This window comes from Propithecus coquereli, unplaced genomic scaffold, assembly GCF_000956105.1.
Source record: "Propithecus coquereli isolate 6110/MARCELLA unplaced genomic scaffold, Pcoq_1.0 Scaffold583, whole genome shotgun sequence".
Taxonomy (NCBI): Eukaryota; Metazoa; Chordata; class Mammalia; order Primates; family Indriidae; genus Propithecus; species Propithecus coquereli.
Genome location: NW_012151763.1, coordinates 180,869 through 205,904, shown reverse-complemented (window position 1 = coordinate 205,904; position 25,036 = coordinate 180,869). Strand labels below are relative to the sequence as shown.

Here is a 25,036-nt window from a genome sequence, read left to right as displayed (position 1 = left end):
CTTGTTTAAGCATCCATTGATCATTTGCTAACTCTATTAGTCCAGCTTCCCCCTCCTCCATTTATTTATATATTTAATTATTTATATCTATATGGGCTCATGGATTTCTGTTTTATTCAGTGGGTTTTAATCCATAGTTCTTGTTATTTATTCTGATGATTAAAGTGTTCCAGATGTAGCCAGTGGAAGTCTTTCAGGCTGGCTACTGTTTCTCTTTGACATGTCCTCATATTTCTTTGAGCACTTTTTAGCACACCAGAATGCTGCAGGCTCGTCTTACAGTATTCTAGTAAGCCCTGGAAAGCATTTGTTTTTAATGAATGCACCAATGCAGTGCATTCCAAAACATAGTTTATTTTGTACTACCAGTTGGGCTTTATTTGTGTTATTTGGAACTTTTGTTTACATGTTCTTGGGAGAGAAGACCGTCTCATGAGTGACTTTCTTTTTATAATATATGAATACTCTGTTTAAATAGATAACAGATTTACCTTGTAGATAATTTAAACTAGTGGTTAAGTACGAAAGCAGCTGTTATTCTTAAATACTGATTGTGTACCTGAAATTTTAATTTGTATAACAACCTTGTGGAACATGGGGTGGTGTCCCCTTGTTAATATAGGAAACTAAGGCTCAGAGAGGTTAATATACTGATCCAGAGTCACACAGCTAGTGAATGGTTGAGCCAGGGTTTCATTTCAGTTTAGTCTGACTTCAAAGCTCACTTTTTCGGATGTACTTTATGATATAATACATTTCCAGACTCAACTGTAGAATTTCTACATGTAATAGTTGAATAACAAAACGTTTATTTCTGGTTTAAGGTCTTTCTCCTGCTGCATAATTATGTGTCTGTATGAAAATCAAGTCTGAAGAATTAAAGTATGTGATTCATCACATTGTCCCTCTCAATAGAAAGTTTGCTTGTTTTTATTAGAGCTATTCGGCTGTCCTAGTGTTTCTTTAAATACCCAGAAGTTCCCTAACCCTTTTATTTTCTTCCTGTAGGAATTTGCTTGCTAGAAAACAAAATGCAAGACTTGACAAACAAAATGACTTGAGATGGAAGTTATTTGGAAAAGTACCACTGCGAGAGAATGCTCAGAAAGATTCAAAGAAAGTACAAAAGGTATACAAGTTATGAAAACATGGAAATATGCTGTTGTATATATACAGCATTTATTTATGAACCTTGCAAAAATGACCATTATTGAGACTCTGAAATCAGAAAACTCTTTGTATTATTTGCATGTCAACTTCCTAAAATTGAAATCTGTATTCAGAATGTGGATGAATTTAACCTTTTTCATTTCTTACAGCTTGTAACATGCGCATAGGAAAGCAGTTGTCAGAACTGGGCTTTAGATATTTATAGCTTGATTAAATTTAATCAGTTTTTTCACTAGTCGTTGCAAAGATGTTTATTGTCAAATTTTTATTAATTGTGTTTGCTATTAAAGCTTTCTCCTATGGTTTTCTTGGTTCAGGAAGGCTAGGGCCACCATTTACCCAGGCTCTGCTAAGACATCTCCCCCTTACTCTGAAGTTGCCCACTTTTTGGGGGCCGGAGTGGAATGGGGTTGAGGGTCAGGCTATGCCTGTTATATCATCACACTGGGCTGCCTTATTCCTGGCAGTGGGAGCAATACCAACCGTGGGAGGCACGTGTTATCTTTGTAAGGAGGGGGCTCATACACAGATGCAGCAAGTCTGTGGCCTTGGGAGCCCTGACTGTTACCACCTCGTAGTCCCTGAGTCTGTCCCAGCCATTGTAGCATTCTGATAGTCTGCTGTTTGCCCAATGCTATGACATCATTCCCCCAGCAGCCTTACCCCTCCAACCTCAGTTTTATATTCATTGACAATTGTTCAGTAAACACTTTTGAGGACCTGCTAAGTGGTAGGCCTTGTGTTTGGCCCTGGCTTTGGAGAAGGGACACAGCACCTGTGCCCAAGAGCTGCAGTCCTCAACCCCTGGGCCACAACCTGGTACCAGTCCTGAGCTCACTGCCCCCCAGTGACACCCCACTCCCTTATCCCTGGTCCATGGAAAAATTGTCTTCCATGAAACTGGTCCCTGGTTCCAAACATGTTGAGGACCACCCTTCTGGAAATGATTCCAGTGCAGGTATCGTAAGGAGCACCACAGGTGCATGAGCAGGGTGGTTGGACCTTCTCGGCAAGGCAGCACAGACAATTGAGTTTAAAGGTATAACAGAAAATTGATTGTTATGGGGATCATGTACTGAGTGATTACTATATGCTAGTTTTAAACGATTCAGCACTTGTGTTTCTCGTTCATTTAAAACTCACAACAACCTTTTGAGGAAGATACTATTATCCTCACTTTATCAAAGAAGCACTGAGACATAGAGGCTGAGTGACTTGTGCAGGGTGACACAACTAGTAAGTGGCAGAGCTGGGATGCGGCCCCAGGCAGTTGGGTGCCAGGGCACTTTCTGCTGGCAGGACAGGGTGCAGTGTGAGCCCAGGAGGCTGAACCCAAGGAGCAGCAGGAGGAAGCTAGCCATGGGGCCTATGTGCTGTGCTTCCTGCCTCTCCCTGAAGTCTTTGCAGAGCCCCTGAGTGTTTTACTTAGGTAAGGAGTGATGAGATACCCCTGGCAAGAGTGTGGCTCTTGGACTAGTCCAGGCAAGAGAAAATGGGATCTGGCCTGTTGCTGCTGTGGTCATTGTGGGGTTGCAGAGGATGCCCCTCTGAGTACTAAATAGACTTGCTGATGACCTGCTAGATGTGGGGTGCAGTGTGTGGTGGTGAGGCAAGGCACAGTGTTGGGGCTCCTGGCCTGGGCAACAAGGTGGGTTTCCACATACTACATTTTTCATGCCTCAGCAAATTAAATTTGTTTTGAATGTTGTCTACCATTCTCTGTGGTAATTGTCTGGACCCAGGGAACTCACTAAGTATATCATTGTTGGAATTCATTTTTGTAGATCCTTACATTTTGAATTTGAGTCACTTATTGTGTAGCTTACTAAAATAGCATACAATTAAAATATGAATTTGTATGCAAAGCTCAGCTATAAATTTCTTAGGAAACTAAGTAGCCAAGCTGTTATAAAGTTTTTAAATAAATCTATACTTTAAAAAAGTAACATTTGTGCTAAATAGGTTTCCCATGGCACTTCATATCACTTGCATCGTGTTTCTTTGTCTTTTTAGTACCCTGTTTTTTTTGTGTGTGTTTTTTTTTTAAGGTGCGCATGGATAATATGTTCTTGACCTTAAAAGGGTTTTTTTTTTTCCTGCGAACTGAAATGATTAGGCCAGCTAATTATGTGGTAACACAATACTGCCGAACAGGAGGACCATCTGACTTCAATCATCAATAATAAAGAATGTGATTGTACCTGCATGAGTCATACAATCCTGCCTGTGACCACTTTGCTTCTGCTTTTTGTCTCTGGCTGTCTCATCTCTCATTCCCCCCACCCCAAGGAGGCATAGTATGGGAGGGACTCAGGGTCAGGGACCTGCTACTCTTGGGAGGCCTCTGGGCAGCAGGCTTGAGGTGGCTGCTGTCACAGGTGTCAGCTAACACAGCCACCCCCCACTTTAGAGGGTGGGTGCTAGACTTGTGGTCCAAGATGGTGACATTAACTCCAGTTAGAGCTAAAGCATAGAAAAGGTGTTTAGGAAATTCTATTTCCTTTTCCTTCTCTCTCTGGATTTTTTTTTTTTTTAATTACTTGAGAGGACGGCTTCACATCATGATTTAAGGACATGGAATTTGGAGTTAGGCTGCCTGGGTTGGTATTCAGCTCTGCCACAGTTTGGCTGTGTGACTTTGTGCAAGTTATTTAACCTTTCTGAGCCTCATTTTCCTCATCTCTAGAATTTGGACAACAGTAATACCTACTTGCAAGGAGATGAGGATTAAATGAGTGAACGTATATCATGTGCTCAGACTAGTAGTGCACATAGTAAGTGCCATAAAAGTGTTTGCTGTTATCATTGTTTCTTTCCTATGACACGCCACCCTTGAACAACAGGAAATGGAGCATAGTATGAAAGAATGAGCCTGAGCTCCTCAGTAGATACTTTCTTTTGCTTCTTCAGTAAACACTGTGCCATGTTGAGGCCAGATCTTGTGCTAGGCCCCAGGAGCATAAGAGCAGTTGGGTTGACCTGCCTGAGTGCTGAGGGGACAGGCATGCACACTGGCCACCAGCTTTGGACTTGCAGGCTTGGATTTGGTTTCTAGTTTAGTTTTACCTTTTCTTATCTGTATGAACTTGGGCCAACTACTACTACTTAGTTTCTTCCTCTGCTAAATGGGCATTATGATATCTACTCACTGGATTGTTATAAATTGAGAGATAATGTATGTGACATGTTTTTTGCCCAGGGTCTAGCACAGCAGGTGGCCCAGAGTTAGTGCTCAAGGAGTGGCTGTCGTGACTTTTAGTTAATTAATAGGCCCAATTTGCGGTGTAGGTTCCATATGTGTTTGCCCAGGGCGTCTAGGGCACATCTGACTTTATTCTAACAAGCCACATTCTCTTGGCTTGGGCATTTTTTTTTTGGAAATATTGAATTGTTACTGTCAGTTATCTTTTCAAATTTCATAAACATTTTGAAAGTTATTATATTTTCTATCAACTTACATTATTATCTGAGAAAGATTTTCTTAATAGGGGAAACAAAAATGACCGAAGCTAAGATTATAACACTAAAGCAGTAGCTCTCAAAGTGTGGTCCCCAGACTAGTCACAATTATCATCACTGGGCATTTGTTAGAAATACTAGTTCTCAGGCCTCATCCCAGACACACTGAAACAAACTCTTGGGGCTGGGGCCCAACAAACGCTATAGGTAATTCTAATGTGTGCTAGAATTTAAGAACCATTGCTATGCAAGAAGGGAATGTTGGATATTGGGAGGAAAACAGTCATTTTTTTGCCAAAGTAGATTAAATAAAGGGCCCAAACCATACCGCAATACAAATTCCAGTAACTGCTAGCGAACTGAAGAAGTCTTTGTGGTTTTTTTTTTTTTTTTTTTTTTGACAGAGTCTACTCTGTTGTCTGGGCTCGAGTGCCGTGGCGTCAGCCTTGCTCACAACAACCTCAAACTCCTGGGCTCAAACAATCCTTCTGCCTCAGCCTCCCGAGTAGCTGGGACTACAGGCATGTGCCACCATGTGCGGCTAATTTTTTCTATATGTTTTTAGTTGTCCAGCTAATTTCTTTCTATTTTTAGTAGAGACGGTGTCTCACTCTTTCCTCAGGCTGGTCTCGAACTCCTGAGCTCAAACGATCCTCCAGCCCCGGTCTCCCAGAGTGCTAGGATTATAGGCATGAGCCACCGTGCCTGGCCGGAAGAAGTCTTCAGACTAGAGAAGGGGAGAATTCACCTGAAGAGCACTGCCTTCAGCCTCCTGTGGCTGGATCTGCATGGACTGCTCTGGCTGGGTCGGCATGGGTGGTGATGCCAGCTCAGAAGTACAGGCCTTTGCCTCGTGAATAAAGGGGAACCTTCTTTCTTGAATGCCATGGTCCTTTCTTTTGCTGCACAAATTTAAGCCACTGAGTATTACAATGAAGGATAAGACTTATTTGGCCCTTTCCTTGTTAGACTTACCATGGATCAAGGAAAGACAGATTTAAACAAGTAACTCTACAGATAATTACTTGTAGTTGTGATAAATGTTGTGAAGAAGTGTAGTAATCATAGAGAAGTTTTGTATCACTTAACATGTTTCTCTGAACTCAAATTTTTTAAGTGACTGCCAGTTGCCAAAGCAAGGGTCAGTTCTCAGATCTTGCCTTCCTTGACCTATCAGCAGCATTCCCTCAGCTGACTTCTGACCTGCTCCTTGAGAGGCTTCTTTACCTTGACTTTCAGGTCACCCCTTTGTCCTCCTTTTCAGTTTCCTTTGCTGGGCCCTCATCTTCCCAATCCTCTAAATGTTAGAATGCCTCTTGGGTACTTCTTTTTCCACGGGAAGAGGAAGATGCCCCTCTGGGGCATCTCAGCCAGACTCGAGGCATCAGAGGTCAGGCCTGCACTGACAACCCCCACACTTGTTTCCAAAGTGGACTTACTCCCTGAACTCCATGCCAGGCATCCAGCTGCCCCCAAAACCTTTGCTTTAAAAAATTTTTTTTTTTATAGAAATGAGGGTCCAGGCACATCTTGAATGCCTGGCCTTAAGCAATCCTCCTGCCTTGGCCATCCGAAGTACTGGGATTACAGGCATGAGCCACCATGCCCAGCCTAAAAGACCTTTAAAAGACCAAGGATACAAATGTACAGATAGATAGGAGTTGTATACCACTGTAGGATGACTATAGTTAACAATAATGTATATTTTTAATTAGCTAGAAGGAGGCTATTGAATGTTCCAAGCACAAAGAAATGATAAATGTTTGAGATTATGGGTATGCTAATTACCCTGATCTATACATTATATGTATTGAAACATCACTATGAACCCCATGGGATATGTATAATTATTATTTGCCAATTTAAAAAATTAAGTTAAAAATCACTGAAGTTAGCTCTTGCTTTGGAAAAAAAATCATTTAAAAAGTCAAAATGAAGCTTTGTAATTTGAGCAGATATCAGAGGCTCAGGGCAGAAAACATTTGGGGATGCTTTAGAACAGAGTTTGTGAATTTTTAGACATAACACTATGCATATAGGCTTCAGGAATTGATATTATTGTCAAGAAATGAGGTTAAGCAGAAAGTTTATGTCCTGGTTGGCTCTGAGGCAGCTACTGATTGTGGCAACGATAGCTACAGGAAAGGTTGGGCTTGTAGATTTCACAGTGTTCTGGATAAAATACTGTCATATGAGCAAAGGTGAGTACATGGCCTGTTGTGTTTGAGCTTGTATAAACAGGAATGTCTTGGATGGCCTTCTGGAATTTCAAGTCAGCTCTTAGATCTTAGAGAGTCCCAGAAGAAGGTAAATCCAGGATAGCTTAAAGTGATATTCATTGTCTTCACCTCTGGGAAGTCTAGGGTACTTAGAAAGTCTCAAACCATCACAAATTACAGAAAGGATATAGGTCTTGGTGGTCAGTGGAAGTAACTGGCTACAGCCTACAGGGAAATTCTAAAACAACAATAAGAAAACTACTTTCACTTTCATGGTCCCTTATGCCTTTTAAAATAGGCTTGAACAAGCTTACAGAAATAAATAGAGCAGGTCCCAGTTCTGGGTAAGATGGAGTGAACACATTCCACCTTGTGTCTCCCAGTGATTGCAGCTGTACAACCTGAACAGAATGCATGGAGCAGCTATTTAAGGATTCTGAAAAGTAAGTAGTAGCAGGTAGATTGGGGAAGAAGACCAGAATTTGATGTATCACTGAATTGATACTGAGTTTACCAGCTTTCTTCCCCTCTGATATTCCTCATTCTGAATTTAGGGCAGCCTAAAACCTAGAAATGGGTGCTAATATGGACGGAGAGAGCACCAGGTGGAGCTCTGTAGTTCTGGTTTGAGGAGTGGGTCTCTAACACTCAGACTGCAGAAATCCAGTTTTTAAAATTTTAATTTTTTTCTCCGTTCTCTTGCACCCTGTCCCTTAGGCATCCTTATGGCAGCAACACTAGGAAGGATTACTGACTGGAAGAGCTTTGTTCCTAAGAACGTGGGGCAAACCCCTGATGCTTTATTGTCTCTTTCCTCCTCCCTCTTGTCCCTGATGTCGACACAGTTGTGGAAAGTATGTGGCTAGAGAACTAGGGAAGGAGAGACTTAGGGAACTAGAAAGTGCTGGGGGGATTACAGAGGGGAGGGGTTCAGGAGAGTGACCCTTTAAGGTTATTTATGAACTCCTGGACTTCTCACCAAGTTGTGGATACATGGATCTGACCCTAAATAGCATACGTAGACTGAGAACTAAACTTTGGGATAGACGACCATGCAAATCCCAGACTGGCCACTGGGTGGTGCCCATGTGGGATAGATTCAGAAAGTATTAATGCTACAATGACCTGGAAAACTCAGATGACGTGGGAGCCGCAACTCAACAGAAGGCTGGTTGGGACTTGTGTCTGGAATCCAGCTGGGTCAGTTGCTTACCAAGATAAAAATGTCAACATTCTCCAGAGGGTTTAGACAAGATCCAGAATCTCTTAACACAGTATTCAAAATATCAGGAATGCAGCTCAAAAGAACTAGGATTGTCTTTTGACAACTAACAGACACCAATGCCAAGATAACACAGATGCTGGAATTATCCAGCAAAGAATTTAAAGCGGGCATTATAAAAATGCTCCAATAAATAAGGGGGAACCCTCTTGAGATGGGAAGATAGAACTATCAATAAAGAAATAGAAAATATAAGAATAACTAAATGGAAATTTTATAACTGAAAAATACAGCAACTAAAATAAAAAACTAACTGGACAGGCTCAATAGCAGAATAGAAATGATAGAGGAAAAAGTGAGTGAAGATTGATCAATAGAAATTATCCAATCTGAACAATACAGAGAAAAAAGTAAAAAAAAATGAACAGAGCTTTAGGAGCATGTGGAACAGTACTAAAAAGTCTAACATTTGTGTCATCGTCAGAAGGAGAGGAGAAAGAATGTGATGCAGAAAAGTTATTGGAATAAATAGTAGCTGAATATGTCCCAAATTTGGCAAAAAGCATAAACCTACAGATTTAAGAAACTCAGTGGCCCCCAAACAAGATAGACCCTAAGAAGTCCATGTCTACACACATGATCATCAAATTGCTGAAAATAAAGAAAAGGAAAAAAAATCTTACAAGCAGCCAGAGAAGAACAACGCATTACTTATTGGGGAATAACAATTTGAATGATTGTGAATTTCCCATAAGAAACCATGGAGGCCAGAAGGAAGTGAAATAACATTTTTAGAGTACTGAAAGAAGAGAAATGTCAACTCAGAATTCTGTCTATATCCAGAAAAAAATACCCTTCAGGAATGAAGGTGAAATAAAGATATTCACAGATGAAGGAAAACCTGAGAATTTGTTGCCAGTACACCTTCTGTAAAAGAATTGCTAGAGGAAGTTGTTCAGATAGAAGGGTCAGATAAAAGGAAACTTGGAACATCAGGAAAGAAGAGGAACAGAAATGGTAAATATCTGGATAAATATAGCAGACTGTTATTCTCTCAGTATGTTCTTTAAAAATATGTCTGGCTGTAAAAATTATGTCTGGGGTTTTCAGTATATGTAAATATTATATATAAGACAACTAAAATATAAAGAGAGAGGGAATATGGTGATAAAGTTTCTACATTCCACTTGAAGTGGTAAAATATTGATTCTAATTAGATTATGAAAAGTTAACTATGTCTGTCTAATCCCTAGCCCAACCACTAAACTATACAAAGAGATGGTGAAAAACACAATAGATAAAATGGAATTCTGATAAAATCAATTCAAAAAACTTGAATCAAGACAGGAGGGAGGAAATAGAGGAATAGAAAAGAGAATACAAGTAAGATGGTAGACTTAAATTCAAACATGTAAATAATTATTATGCATTAAATGTAAATGGTCTGAACACACCAATGGCATATCTCAATATTCAATTGCGACAGAGATTGTCAGAATGTATAAAGAAAAACAGACCCAACTACACATATGCTGTCTATAAGGAACTCATTTCAAATACAAAATACGTAGGTGAAAGTGAAAAGGTAGAAAAAGATATATTAATACCATGAAAACACTAATTACAAATGAAGTGGGCCTAGTAATATTATAAAAAGCAGACTTCAGAACAAAGAAAATTACCAGAGATAATGAGGGATATTACCTAATTAAGATATAATGATTATAAACGTATATGTACCTAATAACAGAGCTGCAAAATACATGAAACTGAAACTCAGATCTGAAACAAGTGGACAAGTCCACATTTGTAATTGGAGCATTGGCATTCCTTGTTAGATGGGAATTGATAAGACTGCAGGCAGAATCAGCCAGGACATAGAAGTGAGCAATACCGTCAACCAGTACGACCCACTAGACATTTTAGAACACTCCACCCTCAGCAATAGCAGAGTACACATCTTTTCAAGTGTACACAGAACATTCACCAAAATAGACTATATTCTGGGATATGTAATAAAAGAAACTTAAAATTTTTCATTAAAATTATACAAAATATAGGCTGACCATAGTGATACTAGACTAGAAAGCAGTGACAGAAAGATAACAAGAACATTTCTACCCCATCTCTCACCATATACAAATATCAACTCAGGATGGACTAAAGACTTGAATGTAAGGCCTGAAACCATAAAAATACTAGAAGAAAACCTAGGGAAAGCTCTGGACATTGATCTAGGCAAAGAATTCATGAGTAAGACCTCAAAAGCACAGATGTCAAAAACAAATAAACAAATTGGACCAAGCTTCTGCATAGCAGAAGAAATAATCAAGAGAATGAACAGACAGCCTGCAGAATGGGAGAAATATTTTGCAAACTATACATCCAACAGGGGACTAATACCCAGAATTTACAAGGAACTCTAACAACAACGACTACAAAACAACCCCATTAAAAAGTGGGCTTAGGACATAAGTAGACATTTTTCAAAAGACAAACAAATGGTCAATACACATATGAAAAAATGTTCAACATCACTAATCGTCAGAGAAATGTAAATTAAAACTACAATGAAAGATCGTCTTATACCGACCAGAATGTCTATTATTAAAAAGAAAAAATAACACATGTTGGTGAGGATGAGGAACTTGCGTACACTGTTGGTGGGAATGTAAATTAGAGCAACCTCTATGGAAAACAATTTGGAGTTTTCTCAAAGTTCTAAAAATAGAATTACCATATGGTCCGGAATCCCACTTCTGAGTATCTACCCAAAGGAAAAGAAATCATTATATCAAAAAGATACCCACACTTGTATGTTTATTGCAGCACTATTCACAATAGCAAAGATATGGAATCAACCTGTCAATCAGTGGAGGATTGAATAAAGAAAATGTGTTATATATACACAATTGGAATACCATTCAGCTATAAAAAAGAATGAAATGTCTTTTGCAGCAACAGGAATAGAACTGGAGGCCATTATCTTAAGTGAAACAACTCAACACGAATACCACATGTTCTCATAAGTGGGAGCTAAATAATGTGTACACATGGAAGCAGTGTGGAATGATGGACAGTGGAGACTTGGGGGGATTGGGGAGTGGGAGCAGGGTGAATGATGGGAGGTTGCTTGGTGGGTACAGTGTGTGTTGCTTCAGTGAAGGCCCTGACTTCACCATAATGCAATATAATCAGTGTAACAAAATTGTACTTGTATTCCATGAATATATACAAATAAATGGGAAAAAAATCTCTAAAAGCTTGGAAGTTACACAAGTAGAATATTTCTAAATCAATCATAGATCAATGAGGAAGTCACAAGGAAAATTAGAAAGTATTTTGAAGTGAATGAAAACACAACATATCAAAATTTGTAGGATGCAGTACTCAGAGGGAAATTTATAGCTCTAAAGTGCTCATATTTAAAAAAGATCTCAAATCAATAATCTAAGTTTATACCTTAAGAAACTATAAAAGGAGCAAATCAAGGCAAGCAAGAGGAAGCAAATAATAAACATAAGAGCAGAAATCAATGAAATTAAAAACAGAAGAATGATAGTGAAACCAAAAGCCGATTCTTTGAAATGACCAATGGAATTAATCAAACCTTAGCAAAACCAACAAAGAAAAAGAGAGGAGAACCAAAGTATTAATAAAAGAAATGAGGCCAGGTGTGGTGGCTCACGCCTGTAATCTCAGTACTTTGAGGGGCTGAGGTGGGAGGATTGCTTGAGGCCAGGAGCTTGAGACCAGCCTGGGCAACATGGCAAGACCCCACCTCTACAAAAAATTTTTAAAATTAACCAGGCTTGCTGGCAGGCACCTGTAGTCCTAGCTACTTGTGAGGCTGAGGAGGAGGATCCCTTGAGCCCTGGAGTTAGAGGCTGCAGTGAGCTATGATCATACCACTGCACTCTAGCCTGGGTGAGAGAGTGAGTCCCTATCTCTTAAATAAAGGAATGAAAAAAGAGGTACCAGTGTAGACCCTGTAGAGATAAAAAGATAAGAGAATATTATGAATAATTCTCTATACATAAATTTGATAACTTAGATGAAATGGTCCATTTCCTTGAAAATTACAAATCACTAAAACTCATCTGAGATGAAATAGAAAACCTGAATCATCCTGTAATTATTAAAAGAAATAGAAGTTATAGTTAAAAACCTCCCCAAAAAGATATCTCTAGGCCCACATGGTTTCACTGATGAATTCTATTGAACATTTAAAGAAAAATAACACCAATTTTAGAAAAGGAGAGAGTAACCTGACTCATTTTCTGAGGCCGGTATTACCCTGATACCGAAACCAGACAAATACAGTACCAAAAACCTCAAACTACAAGCAAGTATTCCATATGAAGACACACATAAAATCCTCAATATAATATTGGCAAATTGAATCCAACAGTTCATACAAAAAAGTAATACTCATAACTAAGTGACACATATCCTAGGAATGCAAGTCTGGGTCCGTGTAAAATGAATCTAGAAATGAATCTGAACTGAAAATGAATCAGTGTAATCCACTGAAGAAAACCACTTGATCATAATTGGTGCAGAAAAAGCACTTGACAAAATTCAGTGTTCATTTCTTATTAAAAACTCCCAGCAAAAAGAGAACTTGCTCAGCCTGATAAAGGGAATCTACAAAAAATAGCTACAGCAAACATCATACTTAATGGAGAAAGACTGAATGCCATTCCCCAACATTGAAAACAAGGCAAGGATGTCCACTCTTAACTTTCCTGTTCAACATATTGGAAGTCTTAGCTAGTGCATTGCTGATGGGAATGCAAAATGGTACAGCCACTCTGGAAAAAACAGTTTGGATATTTCTTATAGGATGAAACATGTATTTACAATTAGCCCAGCAATTAACACTCTTACTTACCACAGAGAAATGAAAACTTATGTTTGCACAAAAATCGGTACACGTTTATAGCAGCTCTTTTCATAGTTGTTAAGAAATGGAAACTTCATCCCTGCAAAGTCTGAGCAAAAAAAAAAATAAAAAAAATAAAACAGGAAACAACTCAAATGCCCTTCATTGAATGGATAAATGGTGATATATCCATACTATTACTCAGTAATAAAACATACCTAATATACCAATGCGTTGTTAGAGATACTACCTGAGGGTATAAAGCCAGTCTCAAAAAGTTGCCTGCTGTGATTCCATCTATATTACATACTTGAAAAGATGAACTTCTAGTGATGGATCCATAGTGCCAGGGGTGGGGTGGGGTGTGACTACCAAGGGATAGCATGAAGGAGGTTTTGGGGATGATAGAACTGTGTTGGATCTTGATTGTCGTGGTGGCTATAAGACATGTCAAAAGTCATGGAACTATATACACAAAACTAACTGTATGTTAATTGAAAAAATAACGTGAATGAATGAATGAATCAGGGCATCAGTCCTCAACCTTTTTGGCACCAGGGGCTGGTTTCATGGAAGACAATTTTTCCATGGACTTGGGCGTGGGGTGAAGTGGATGGTTTTGGGATGATTCAAGTGCATTACATTTATTGTGCACTTAATTTCTGTTATTATTACATTGTAATATATAAGGAAATACTTATACAACTCAACCATAATACAGAATCAGTGGAAGCCCTAAGCTTGTTTTCCTACAACTAGACAGTCCCATCTGAGGATGATGGGAGACAGTGACACCCGAAGTGTGCTGCTTATGTCAACTCCATAATCTCGTTCTGGTTGCTCTCACTGCAGAAAACCCTGCTTCACAAAGATAGGATATTGGAAATGGAAGCAGGCTTTTCAGTGCTTTTGCGGCAATCTCAGGATATTCTGCCTTCGCTTTAATCCAGAATGTATGAAGATTTGAAGTTGTCTCAAACATACTTTTAAGACCACCATCATTTGTGTTTTTAAGTAGTTGATCCTCTTACAGCACAGACAAAGTCGATTCACCTGGCTTATTAATGAATGGGTCACGGCTCCATTGCTTCCTAGTTTGGGGGTCTTTTGTGGTTGAGAAGTAATGCTCAAACTCTTTTGAAAGCTGAGATAGGTGATCATGCACCAGCTGGGAGAAAGAAGGCCCTGGCTCAGTCTCTTTCAAAATCTCTGCTAATGTTAGCAACATGTCAAAAATCCTAATTTTCACTTATCACCCTCATAATTCCAGTTTGGCTTTGAATGCAGCCACTTTATCTGCTGACTTGAACACAGTTGTCGTTTTCCCCTGAAGCGACAGATTGAGTTCATTGAGCAGGTTGAATACGTCACACGTGTAAGCAAGTTTTGCGACCCATTCTGTGTCACTGAAATGTGCTGGCAGTGGTGACTGTTTTTCTAAAAGAAATCTCTGGAGCAGCACTCATAACTCAGAAACTCTGGCTAGTGACCTACCTTTAGAAAGCCATCTCACTTCTGTGTATAAGAGAAGACTTGTGTGCTCTGTGTCTGTCTCCTTGCAGAGCTGCGAGAACAGATGTGAGTTAAGGGCATGTACTTTAATGTGATTGATAATTTTAATCACATCCTGCAAAATGTTGTTTAGTTCAGGTGACATTTTTCAGCTAGCCAGCATTTTTCTATGGATGACACAGTGCATAGACTCACATTCAGAAGCGACCTTCTTGACCCGAGTAGTGAAACGAGAAAGCTGCCCAGTCATGGCAGCATATACCAACACAAAATGACCAATTCAGTTTTCCTGACATATAATCATTCAGAGACTTGAATAGTTCTGCAGCTGTGGTGTTGGTTGGCAACAAAACTGCACATAACATATCCTCCTGCCCATCCTTCTGAAATACATATCATACAAAAACAAGCATTGTTGCCTTGTTGTCAACATCGGTAGACTCGTCAACTTGGATTGCATACCACGGTGACTCAATAATCCTCTCTAACAGTTTTGCCTCAGTATCTTCTGCTATTTCATCAATTGGTCTAGTTATGGTGCTAGCCGAAAGAGGAACACATGCCACCTTTTGAACTGCAGCCTCTCCTAAAAGTTCACGGCAAATATTCTTAGCAGCACGCAGGATCAACTCTTCACCAATAGTGAAGTCTTCTTAGCTTTAGCAATGCGATTAGCCACTAAGAATGATGTTCTCAGAGCAGACACAGTTGAAGAAGTGGTGGCCTGCAATAATTCGTTCTGTTCTTCATGTTCCTTTTTTTTCCTTTTGAAAAACTCCAAAGGCTTGTCTTTTAATGTAGGGTGCTTGGTCTCCATGTGGCAAAGCAGTTTGGAAGATTTCATGGCTTTACTGGATAGCCAGTCATCACATATTATACAAAGCAGGTTCAGAGAATGTGAATCACCTGTTGCAGTGAACCTGTAATTTAAGTAGGACTCTTGGTATTTTCTTTTAAATGCAGCTTTCATTTTGTTGGCAGTCTTAGGGTCTTCTGCTGTCTCATCATTGGGTCTTTTTTTTTTTTTTTTCGGGGTTGGTTTTTGTTTTTGTTCGGGCCAACTTCTTGGGTTCAGGCATTCTTCCGGCTTGGGCTTCCCGGGTTGTTGGGTTTTTTTTTTTGGGCCCCTGCCCTTGGCCCTTCTTTGGTTTTTTCCCCTTTTTCAAGGAGGTTTTCCGGCATTTTTTTTTTTTTCTTCTTTTTTGTTAGGGTTAACTTGTGGGCTTACCAAAACTGTGACTGAGACAAGTGTGCGGTGCAGGAAAGAGGGGCGGACGGAAGTGGTAAATAAAATAATGTGTGGGCCATGCATGGACTAAAATAAGTGTTGGATTCTGACTTAAAGCCTGCTACCAGATGCAGCTGTACAACTGAAGTACAACAACTCCCAGGCCACTATAAAGCCTGCTACCAGATGTAGCTTAATTGTCACTTGCCACTCACTGTTAGGGTTTTGATATGAGGCTACAAGTAACTAGTTGATTATGGTCTCTGTGCAGTCAAACCTCTCTGCTAATGATAATCTATTGCAGTCACTCCCCAGTGCTAGCATCACTGGGTCAGTCCCATCTCAGATCATCAGGCATTAGATTCTTGTAAGGAACATCCAAACTAGATCCCTCACATGCACAGTTTACAGTAGGGTTCGCGCTTCTGTGAGAATCTAATGCTGCCGCTGATCTGACAGGAGGCGGAGCTCAGGCGGTGATGTGAGTGATGGGGAGCGGCTGTAAATACAGATGAAGCTTCGCTCACTTGCTTACTGCTCATCTCCTGCTATGTGGCCCGGTTCCTAATAGGCCATGGCCTGAGGGTTGGGGACCACAGAGTTAGGGTACTTTTGACCCAGCATTACCACTTCTAGTAGTTTTTTCCTATAGATGAATTAGTGTATAGGTGAAATGATGGTTGTATAAAGGTATTGACTGTAGCACAAAAGATCAGAAACTGTCTAAATGTCTGTCAGTGAAATTGGTCAAATCCTAAATGAAATATTTAGACCTCAAAAAGAAGATGAATAACCATTAGTATAGTGTGCTCTATGTGTATAAGATATATGCAAGTCCTTGTAAATGCAGAGACTGTATTTGGAAGGATACTTACAAAATGGATAATAGTGGGATTTGAGAGGGGGATGAATTGGGTATGTGGAAGATAGGAGGGAGACTTGCTTTCCACTGTACATCCTTTTTGTACCTTTTGTATTTTGTTCTGCATACATGTCTACTCTAAAAAATAATTTTTAAAAATATGTATAGAATGATAGAGAAACAGATTGTTAAGGAAATTAGGGCAAGGGGCAGCAAGATGAAACCCCAGAGGTAAGTGGATATTCCAAATAAAACTCATAAGGTCCCATTTAACTCTTCGTGGTATACTACACATTTGATACTGAGTATCTAGTGGCCAGAGCGAAGAGGGAAAACATTGTATAGCTGGTGGTGATCTGTAGTTGAAAGCTGAACCTGTTCTGGAAGTTTTAGCTTGTCAGGGTGGTAGCACATTTGTATGGGACTGGGATCTTTTGGTGGAGGGTGAGGCCCTCAGGAGATAATCTCACAAAATGTCTAACTCATATTAATGTTGGGTTTTAGAGAAGCAGCAGGTAAATTAAATATCATACTTCCACATGGAAGTGAACTCAAGTTTCTACAGGGGAAATGGTAGCATAGTGGTTTAGTTTGAACTTTATTTTTAGTCTATGGATAGATTGTCTCCTACTGTTGTCCTGGTAATTGTTAATTTATTCTGAAAAGTATAAATCGTTTATCTCTAACACCTTTTAACAATATAAACTGAAATTTTAGGGCATAGTGCTTCCTAAGGTTTGCTTATTTTTCCCAGTGTGGAAGTGATAATTTTCCCCATTAGTTTGAGAGGGTAGTGTTCAGAGCACACTTTCTTCAGTGCAAACACTGTGGCTCTTGTGTTCGGTCTTCACTGGTGTGGCTCCCAGGGAGAAATAGGAATTCAGGAACAGGAAGCATATGTTTATTATTATATTTCATAGCTCTTTACTGGGCCCTCACAGTGCTGGGGTGAGGGGTCTCGAGCCTGTGAACACTGGGTGGGGATGGGGAAGACTCTGGCTTTGGGATCAGAAAGCCTGAGTCTCCATTTTGGGTCTGTCTTTTACAGTCATTTGTCTGGACATGGGCCTGTTATAATACTTTGCCTCTCTGAACTTTGGTCTTCTCCTCTGGAAAGGCCATGCTCACCTGGCTTTTTCTTGTGAAGGTGAAATACAGAAAAGTGGGGGGCACTCCTGGAGCAGTGGGATCAGTCACAGTCAGTGGCTTCTCTCATTCTGGTCTCTCTTCGTGGCTGTACCTTCACTCTCGTGCACAGAAAAAAACAAACCAGCAAAAATACCCCCCAAAATAACTTGGCTACACTAAATTTAGTGTGGTTTGGAAATTGCAGTTGGTGAAATAAGTTTTGATGCCATCCGAAGTAGCTTAAAAATGGCTTTTTCAAATTATAAAAATAATTTATGAAAAAATACTTGTAAATATCTGAATAACAGATGAAGGCAGAGTAAAACAGGAAAATCCTCTTCACCCTGAGACTCTACAGCCCCCTTCATGGAGGAGTCTTTGATAGTTTGGTGTCTACCCTCCCAGGCTGTCCGTTCTCCCAGGCCTTTCTCTGAGACAAATTATGTATATGCAAATTTTATCCACACCAATACATTTGCATGAAGTAATCATAGACCATGTGAGCTCTGCAACTTATTTCTGGTATATACACAGCACCAGGAAGCTTGCTACACAGAGACTTGAAGACACGGCAACCGGTGATTGAAAGGAGGGGGCTGTCTGTGTTCTGAATTTAGTTTCTGGCTGATCTTGGACTCGGAGATAGTGCCTGCAGACTGTTGGCCTGTTGTTTACACTGGACCACGGTGCGGTTTCATGGAAGGAGCGGAATTGATGCTGCTTCCTAGGAGGACCAGGAGAGGTGGCCCTTGGGAACTTTCAAATGCTTTTGCCCTCCCCTGAGCGATTTAATGCATTGATATAAAAAAACTGCCAGCCAGGGAAAACCCCTCTTTCCCATTGATCTAATTCCCAGTGGGAGATTATGAGATTTTAAACTCTTTTAACATTTCTTAAACACAGCTGAGCAGCAGGGGACACCCTCTGCAGGGCCTCAGTATACCTTGAGTGTGCAGTCACCAGTGCACAGTGTGGGGTCTGGTGCACAGTAGGCACTCCAGAGGATTCTGAGAAACCTCAGATTTGAGGGGAGCAATACTATTTGTAAACCTTATCTTCAAGTTGCTTGTCTAAGATGAACTCAGAATGTTACTGGGCCTTTGGGAGATTAAAAAAAATCTCATCACTGTGGGAGCACTTTAGGTGGAGTTATCCCTTTGGCACTGGAAACTACAGGGCACTCTGAATTAATAGGCATGTTATGCATTTGTTCCTTGGCCTTATGCCTGTGTCTGATAGTTAATGTATCCTTAGAGACGTGAAGGGAACACTGTTTTAGGAAATTGAAACCTTAGTTCAGAGGCAGTGCATCAGGGTAGTTGACAGTAAGAGGCTCTGGAGTCAGAATGCCTGGGTTTAAGTCCCGGGGAAGTTACTCAGAGCCTCAGCTGCTGTATGGGGAAAGAAAGGGTGGGGTGGCATGGAGTGATGATGCTAATAGTATTTGTAGGAGTTTACTGTGACTGCTGTAACAAATCACCACACACTCAGTGGCTTAAAACAACAGAAACTTAGTCTCCTACAGTTTTGGAGGTCAGAAGTCTTAAATGAGTCTTCCAGGCTAAAATCAAGGTATTGGCGGGCCTGGATCTTTCTAGAGGCTCCAGGAAAGAATATGTTCTTTTTTTGTTTGTTTTTGAGTCCCACTATTGCCCTGGGTAGAGTGCAGTGGCATCATTGTAGCTCACTGCAGCCTCAAACTCCTGCCTCAGGCTCCTGAGTAGTTGGGACTACCATGACGCCTGGCTAATTTTTCTATTTTTAGTAGGGACAGGGTCTTGCTCTTGCTCTTGCTCAGGCTGGTGTCAAACTCCTGACCTCAAACAATCCTCCCGCCTCGGCCTCCCAGAGTGCTAGGATTACAGGTGTGAGCCACCACGCCCGGCCAAGAATCTGTTCTTTCTCTTCCAGTTTCTAGAGGTTGCTGGTATTCCTTGGCTTGTGACTGTGTCACTCCAGTCTCTGCTTCCATCAACACATTGCTTTCCCCTTCTGTAGTCAAATCCCCCTCTGCCTCCATCTTATGAGGACATTTGTGCTTATTTTGAGCCACCCAAATAATCCATGATAATCTCCCCATCTCAAGGTCCATAACCTTAATCACATCTGCAAAGTCCCTTTTGCCACATGAGGTAATATGCACAGGTTCTGAGGATTAAGAAATGGACTTATTTGGGTAGATATTTAGCCTACCATAGTCCCTACCTTGGGGGGTTGTCAGGATTGAATGAGATAACGTAGGTCAGACTCTTAGCCAAGTGAGGGGTATATGGCAAGCACTTGGTAAGTGGTAGTGGCTATAGAATTCCAGAGACTCAAAATAGAATTTAAGTTGTTGACATTCGTCATTGTTCTGATTGGATTTCTCATTCCTTGTTAGTAATTGAGGAGTTCAATTGAGTGGGTGTCCTTTTGCCTATAGGACTCTACTCAACTCCAAAGCCACAGCTGAGGCTGTGAATGTTAAGTAATATTTGGTCAAAGTGGGAAAAAGAATTTTATTTAGTGTTTAAATCACATTTGAGTGCCTTCTAAGAGCTGGATTTTTTTTTTTTTTTTTTTTTTTTTGGAAAATAAAGGATGAATATAACCCAGCCTGTGGAGTTTGCCTTCGGCTTAGTGGCCCAGCTAGAACCTGGACAGCATTGTAGCAGAGCTGGGGACCCTGGGGAGGGGCTCCAGATGTGAAACCACTCACTGGAGGTCACCTGTGAGCTCAGTTTTGGAAGGATAAGTAGAAGGTTTAGGGTTTTTGGTTTTTCTTGGTGGGGGAGGTATAAGGAAGGGAGAGGAAACATAGCAGAGGGAACAGCCTTGGTAACCAGAGTTGATTATAGCTGGGCAGGGAGAAGGAGGGAAGGGAGGCATGACTTTGGGAGATAGGACCCTCCAGGTCAAACTGGTGGAGGTTTTCCTAAGAAGTAAGTTTAGTTGTTCTTTGTTTATCTGGTTTTGGGTTTTTTTGTTTTGTTTTACTGTTTAATATTTTTAGCTATAAAAATTAATAGTTATAGGAAATTTGGAAATCTAATGGAAGAATGCAATGAAAATGAGTATTACCCATAATCCTGTCACCCAGGGATAAGCACTGCTAACATTCTCGCTATATTCTTTTATTCTTTTCTGTATATGTTAAATCATGTCACTCTTCTGCTTAAAATCATCTAATGGTTTCTTATCACATGTGGGCTAAATGCACATTCCTTGCCATGACCTTACAAGGACCCCCTGGTCTGACTCCTGCCCAGCTGTCTCCATCCCCTGCTGCCCCTGCTTCATTGTGGCATTACTGACTAGCTCGCCATCTTTTGGCTACCCCAAGCTTACCACTATCCCAGGCCTTTGCATTTGCCCTTTTTTCTGCCTGGATAGCTGGCCATGTTTCATCACATGCTGACTCCTTGTCTCACTGGGTCTCAGCTCAGATGCTCCCTCCTGGATGGTATCTTCTCAGGAGGTTTTCTCTGACCACTCAGTGTAAAGCAGCCACTTGCTGTCACTATGTTGCATGACTCCAGGGTATTTTCTCCATCTTAAATTCTTGCCCATGTGTTTGCTGCTTTATTGCTGGCCTCCCAATGCCTGCTAGAATAGAAATGCAAAAGAGCAACTACCAGACCGTGTTTGCTTGTCGATCGCTTTATTTTCAGGGCTTAGGACAGTACCTAGCATGAGTGTATGGTTAATTTGCAAGTTTACCAGATTTGTAAATAGATGAAGGAATTTCACAGTTTTAAAACATGCCATATATAAACTGTTTTCTTCTTCTTTCTGTGACAACATATGCATTTTCCCATGTCCTTAAATATTCTTCTGTGATTTCATTTTTACTAAATGATGGTTTTTTGTGTAGCTGTATCATGATTTACTTAATCAGTCTCCTAGTTTGGGCACTGAAGTTGTTCTGTTAATGTCCATTCGATCTCTGTGAACTCCAGTGCCCTGTAGCAAGGTTGGTTTTGCCAGCCTGTGTGCTAGGATGCTGCAGCGAGCAAATGAATCAGAATTGCCTCCTTGACCAAATAAACCCGATATTGCTGATGGGGATACAAGAAGCCTAGGAATGAGCTCTGGGTTTTTTTTTTGAGACAGAGTGCCATGGCATCAGCCTAGCTCACAGCAACCTCCAACTCCTGGACTCAAGAAATTCTACTGTAGCTGGTACTGCAGACATGCACCACCACACCCAGCTAATTTTTCTATTTTTAGTAGAGACAGGATCTCACTCTTGCTCAGGCTAGTCTCGAACTCCTGACCTCAGGAGGTGATCCTCCTGCCTTGGCCTCCCAGAGTGCTAGGATTACAGGTGTGAGCCACCGCGCCCGGCTGAGCTCTGGTTAAAGCAGAAAACTTCAGGGGGAAAATTCTTTACACGTGGATTAAGATAGTTGAGAAATCTAATGCCAGATTGAGATGGAGAAGGGTATTTTTAACTTCTGATTGTTGCTTTAAGTTTCAAAATTTAGTAAAAGTCAACCTATCATCACGTGGTATAATGTATAGTTAAAACTTTATAAACAGTGCTCAATTCTAAAATATGAGATAGAAACTATTGTTAAAGTAACTTGCAGGTTACAACCTGCCAGAAGAGATAGCAGTGTGTTTTGGTAAGCATATCTCAATGCATATTCACACACTTAAAGCATCTCTCTACCATATTTAACTTTAGTGAGTCTGTGGCCCTAGGAACTTTAGTGGGTCTGTTAGCCTGATTTGGCTAACTACTAAAATTTGTGTATGGCACCAGGTGTTAGGCGGGGGGGCCCAGGTGTTGGTAGGTGGTTTGAAGGGCCTGAGAACCTACTCCACTCACTGAGAACCGAGCCCTGCAGGTTTAGCCCTCTTCCAGCTGCAGGCACTGTTTCCAGAAAGCCATTATTAACCCCTTAGGCTGGAGCTTCCCTGAACTTCAGAGGTTTGTGTGTCATAGCATCCAGCACCAGGATAGTATAGTCATTGTCTGCCTGCTAGTCCATGAGTGACTCAAGGGCAGGGACCTTGTTCATCTTTATTCCTAGGGCTAAGCACCGTGTTTGCTGGATGGACGGAAGGAAGGACAAATGGCTTCATGTGACGACACATTGATTCCACAAATGCTTGAGTGATTCCTCTGTGCCGTGTGCTTTGCTAGGCCTTTACCCACACTCAGAGGTTTACAGTCTAGAGAGGGAGATAAATATTAATCACATAGTCATATAATTACACGTTGTGATAACAGCTGAAAGAAAACAGCACCTGGTGTTGGAGAGAATGACAGAAGCCTTGCTATAGGTGAGATCGGGCAAGGGTCTCTGTGTGGGTAGGTATTTAAGATGAGATCTAAAGGATTTATTTAAACCTATAGAAGGGTTCAAAGAATAATCTAATGAACATGCATATATACTCCACTTAGATGGAACAGTTGTCAACATTTTGCCGTATTCATTTTATTGTGCCCTATTTTAAAAAAATTGAGCCATTTGAAAGTAAGTTGCAGACATCATTGCATTTTACTCTTAAATTCTTCAGCATCCAGCTCTTAAGTGTAAAGGCATTCTCCCTCATAGCCATGAAACTGTTACCACACCCAAAAGAATTATCAGTAATTCCACAGTAGCATCTGATACCCAGAGCATGTTTTAATTTCCTCATTTGTAGCAAACTGTTCTTTTTGAACTAGGATCCAATCAGATTCATGTATTGTCCTTGTTATATGTTCCTTTATTCTCTTGATACAAAGCAGTTCTTCCTTTTTCTTTTCTTTTTTTAAAATTTTTTGGAGTATTTTAATTTTGAAATTATCCTTAGACCTAAAAATATCCTCAGTCCTTGAAAGTGTTTCCATGTATGTGTCAAAGTGTATGTTATATTTACCAGATAGTGATATCAATTAGTATCTGTGATGAAGGCATCTAATTGTATAAATGTATTTGGGTATCTTTTTCTTTAAAATTCTTGTTCTAAATGTAGATTTTGTATAAATTTAGTAATTTTTAAATATCATGTTTAATATTTATGATCTTTACTACATAGTGCATTAAAATAAAAAACTGATACTTACTGAGGACTATGTAACAGGTAGGTCACATAATTTAATTATAGCCACTTTATATAATTCCAGACTCAAGTATTTTGTTATTTCTTTAAAATCTCGAGCCAAGAAGAGAAAGACCCAGGATTTAATCTATAGTCACATTCTTTTACTCTATTGTATTAACTCTATAGTTTTAATTTTGTTAGCAAATATAAAGTATAATTTAGTGATTGATTTACAGAAAATATTGATGTTACACACTAACATATCCCTACTTGCTGAAACGTTATTTGGGCCTCTAAAACAAGTCAGCAACACTGATTTGGTGGAAATATGTGCCTGTTGCAGATTGAGTAAACAATGGCTTAAAAAAAAAAACACTAAAAAGCAACCTTTTAAGAGCTGAACTTGCAAACCTTAGTTCTTCCTTTTTCTTATGACATTTACCTTTTTAAAAAAATTTTAAGTGACCATGGAGTCAAAGATTTATTTGATGCCTTGAGGAGATCAGTAAGATGGTAAAACTGATTCTAAGAGCATTTAAGGAACTAGGGGTATGTGTGTGTGTGCGTGCATAGATACCAAAAAGAATTAGAGTAAAGATTGCTAGGTTAGATTTCAACAAACTGCTGGTGACAATAAAACAATCTTTGGGGTTATCTTTTCTATTGGACATAAATTTACAAGTTAATATGTAACTTCACAGTATCTGGGCTTTCATTGAGTAATAAATAGCATAGTATGGTCTCCTAGGAGAATTACGTAATCTTTAGGCAGACATGTTAAAAATGTTCAGATATGAATTGAAAGGACACTCCCCACTCCTGCTTCTGCCTTATTTCCAAATTTCAGGTAATTTTTCTTAACGAGGCCTTGCCTAATCCTTCCAGCCAGAATTAACCTCTCCCCCTTTTATTCTACCGTTACTTTTTAAAAACAGCTTAACTGAGGTGTAATTAATATACCATAAAATTCACTCATTGTGTTTAGTGATTTTAATAAATTTATACAGTTCTACAACTATCATTGCAATCTAGTTTTAAAATATTTTCATCACCCAAAGTTTTAGAATATTTCTCATCACCTGAAAAATTTCCCTCATGCCCATTTGCAGTTGATCCTCACTCCCACCTCCAGGAAAACATGAATTTGCTTTCTTTCTAGAGATTTGCCTTTTTCAGAAATTTCACATTAATGGAATCATGTAAATTATCTTTTGTGTGGCATCTTTCTCTTAGAGTAACATTTTTGAGGTTCATCCATGTAGCATATATCAGTAGTTTGTTTCTTTGCATTGCTGTGTGTGTTGTTTGTTCATTCCTTAGTTGGTGGACATTT

General features: G+C 39.9%; 1 protein-coding gene across 1 annotated transcript in view; it reads left to right on the top strand.

Annotated features, from left to right (window-relative positions):
• LOC105821613 (TBC1 domain family member 14-like) overlaps positions 1-25,036 on the top strand; it is a 109,924-nt gene that overhangs the window by 52,348 nt on the left and 32,540 nt on the right. Inside the window, exon 2 of the mRNA XM_012658353.1 lies at positions 1,009-1,129. Within this exon, the coding sequence (XP_012513807.1) occupies positions 1,009-1,129 (121 nt within the window). The remainder of the gene's footprint in view (positions 1-1,008; positions 1,130-25,036) is intronic.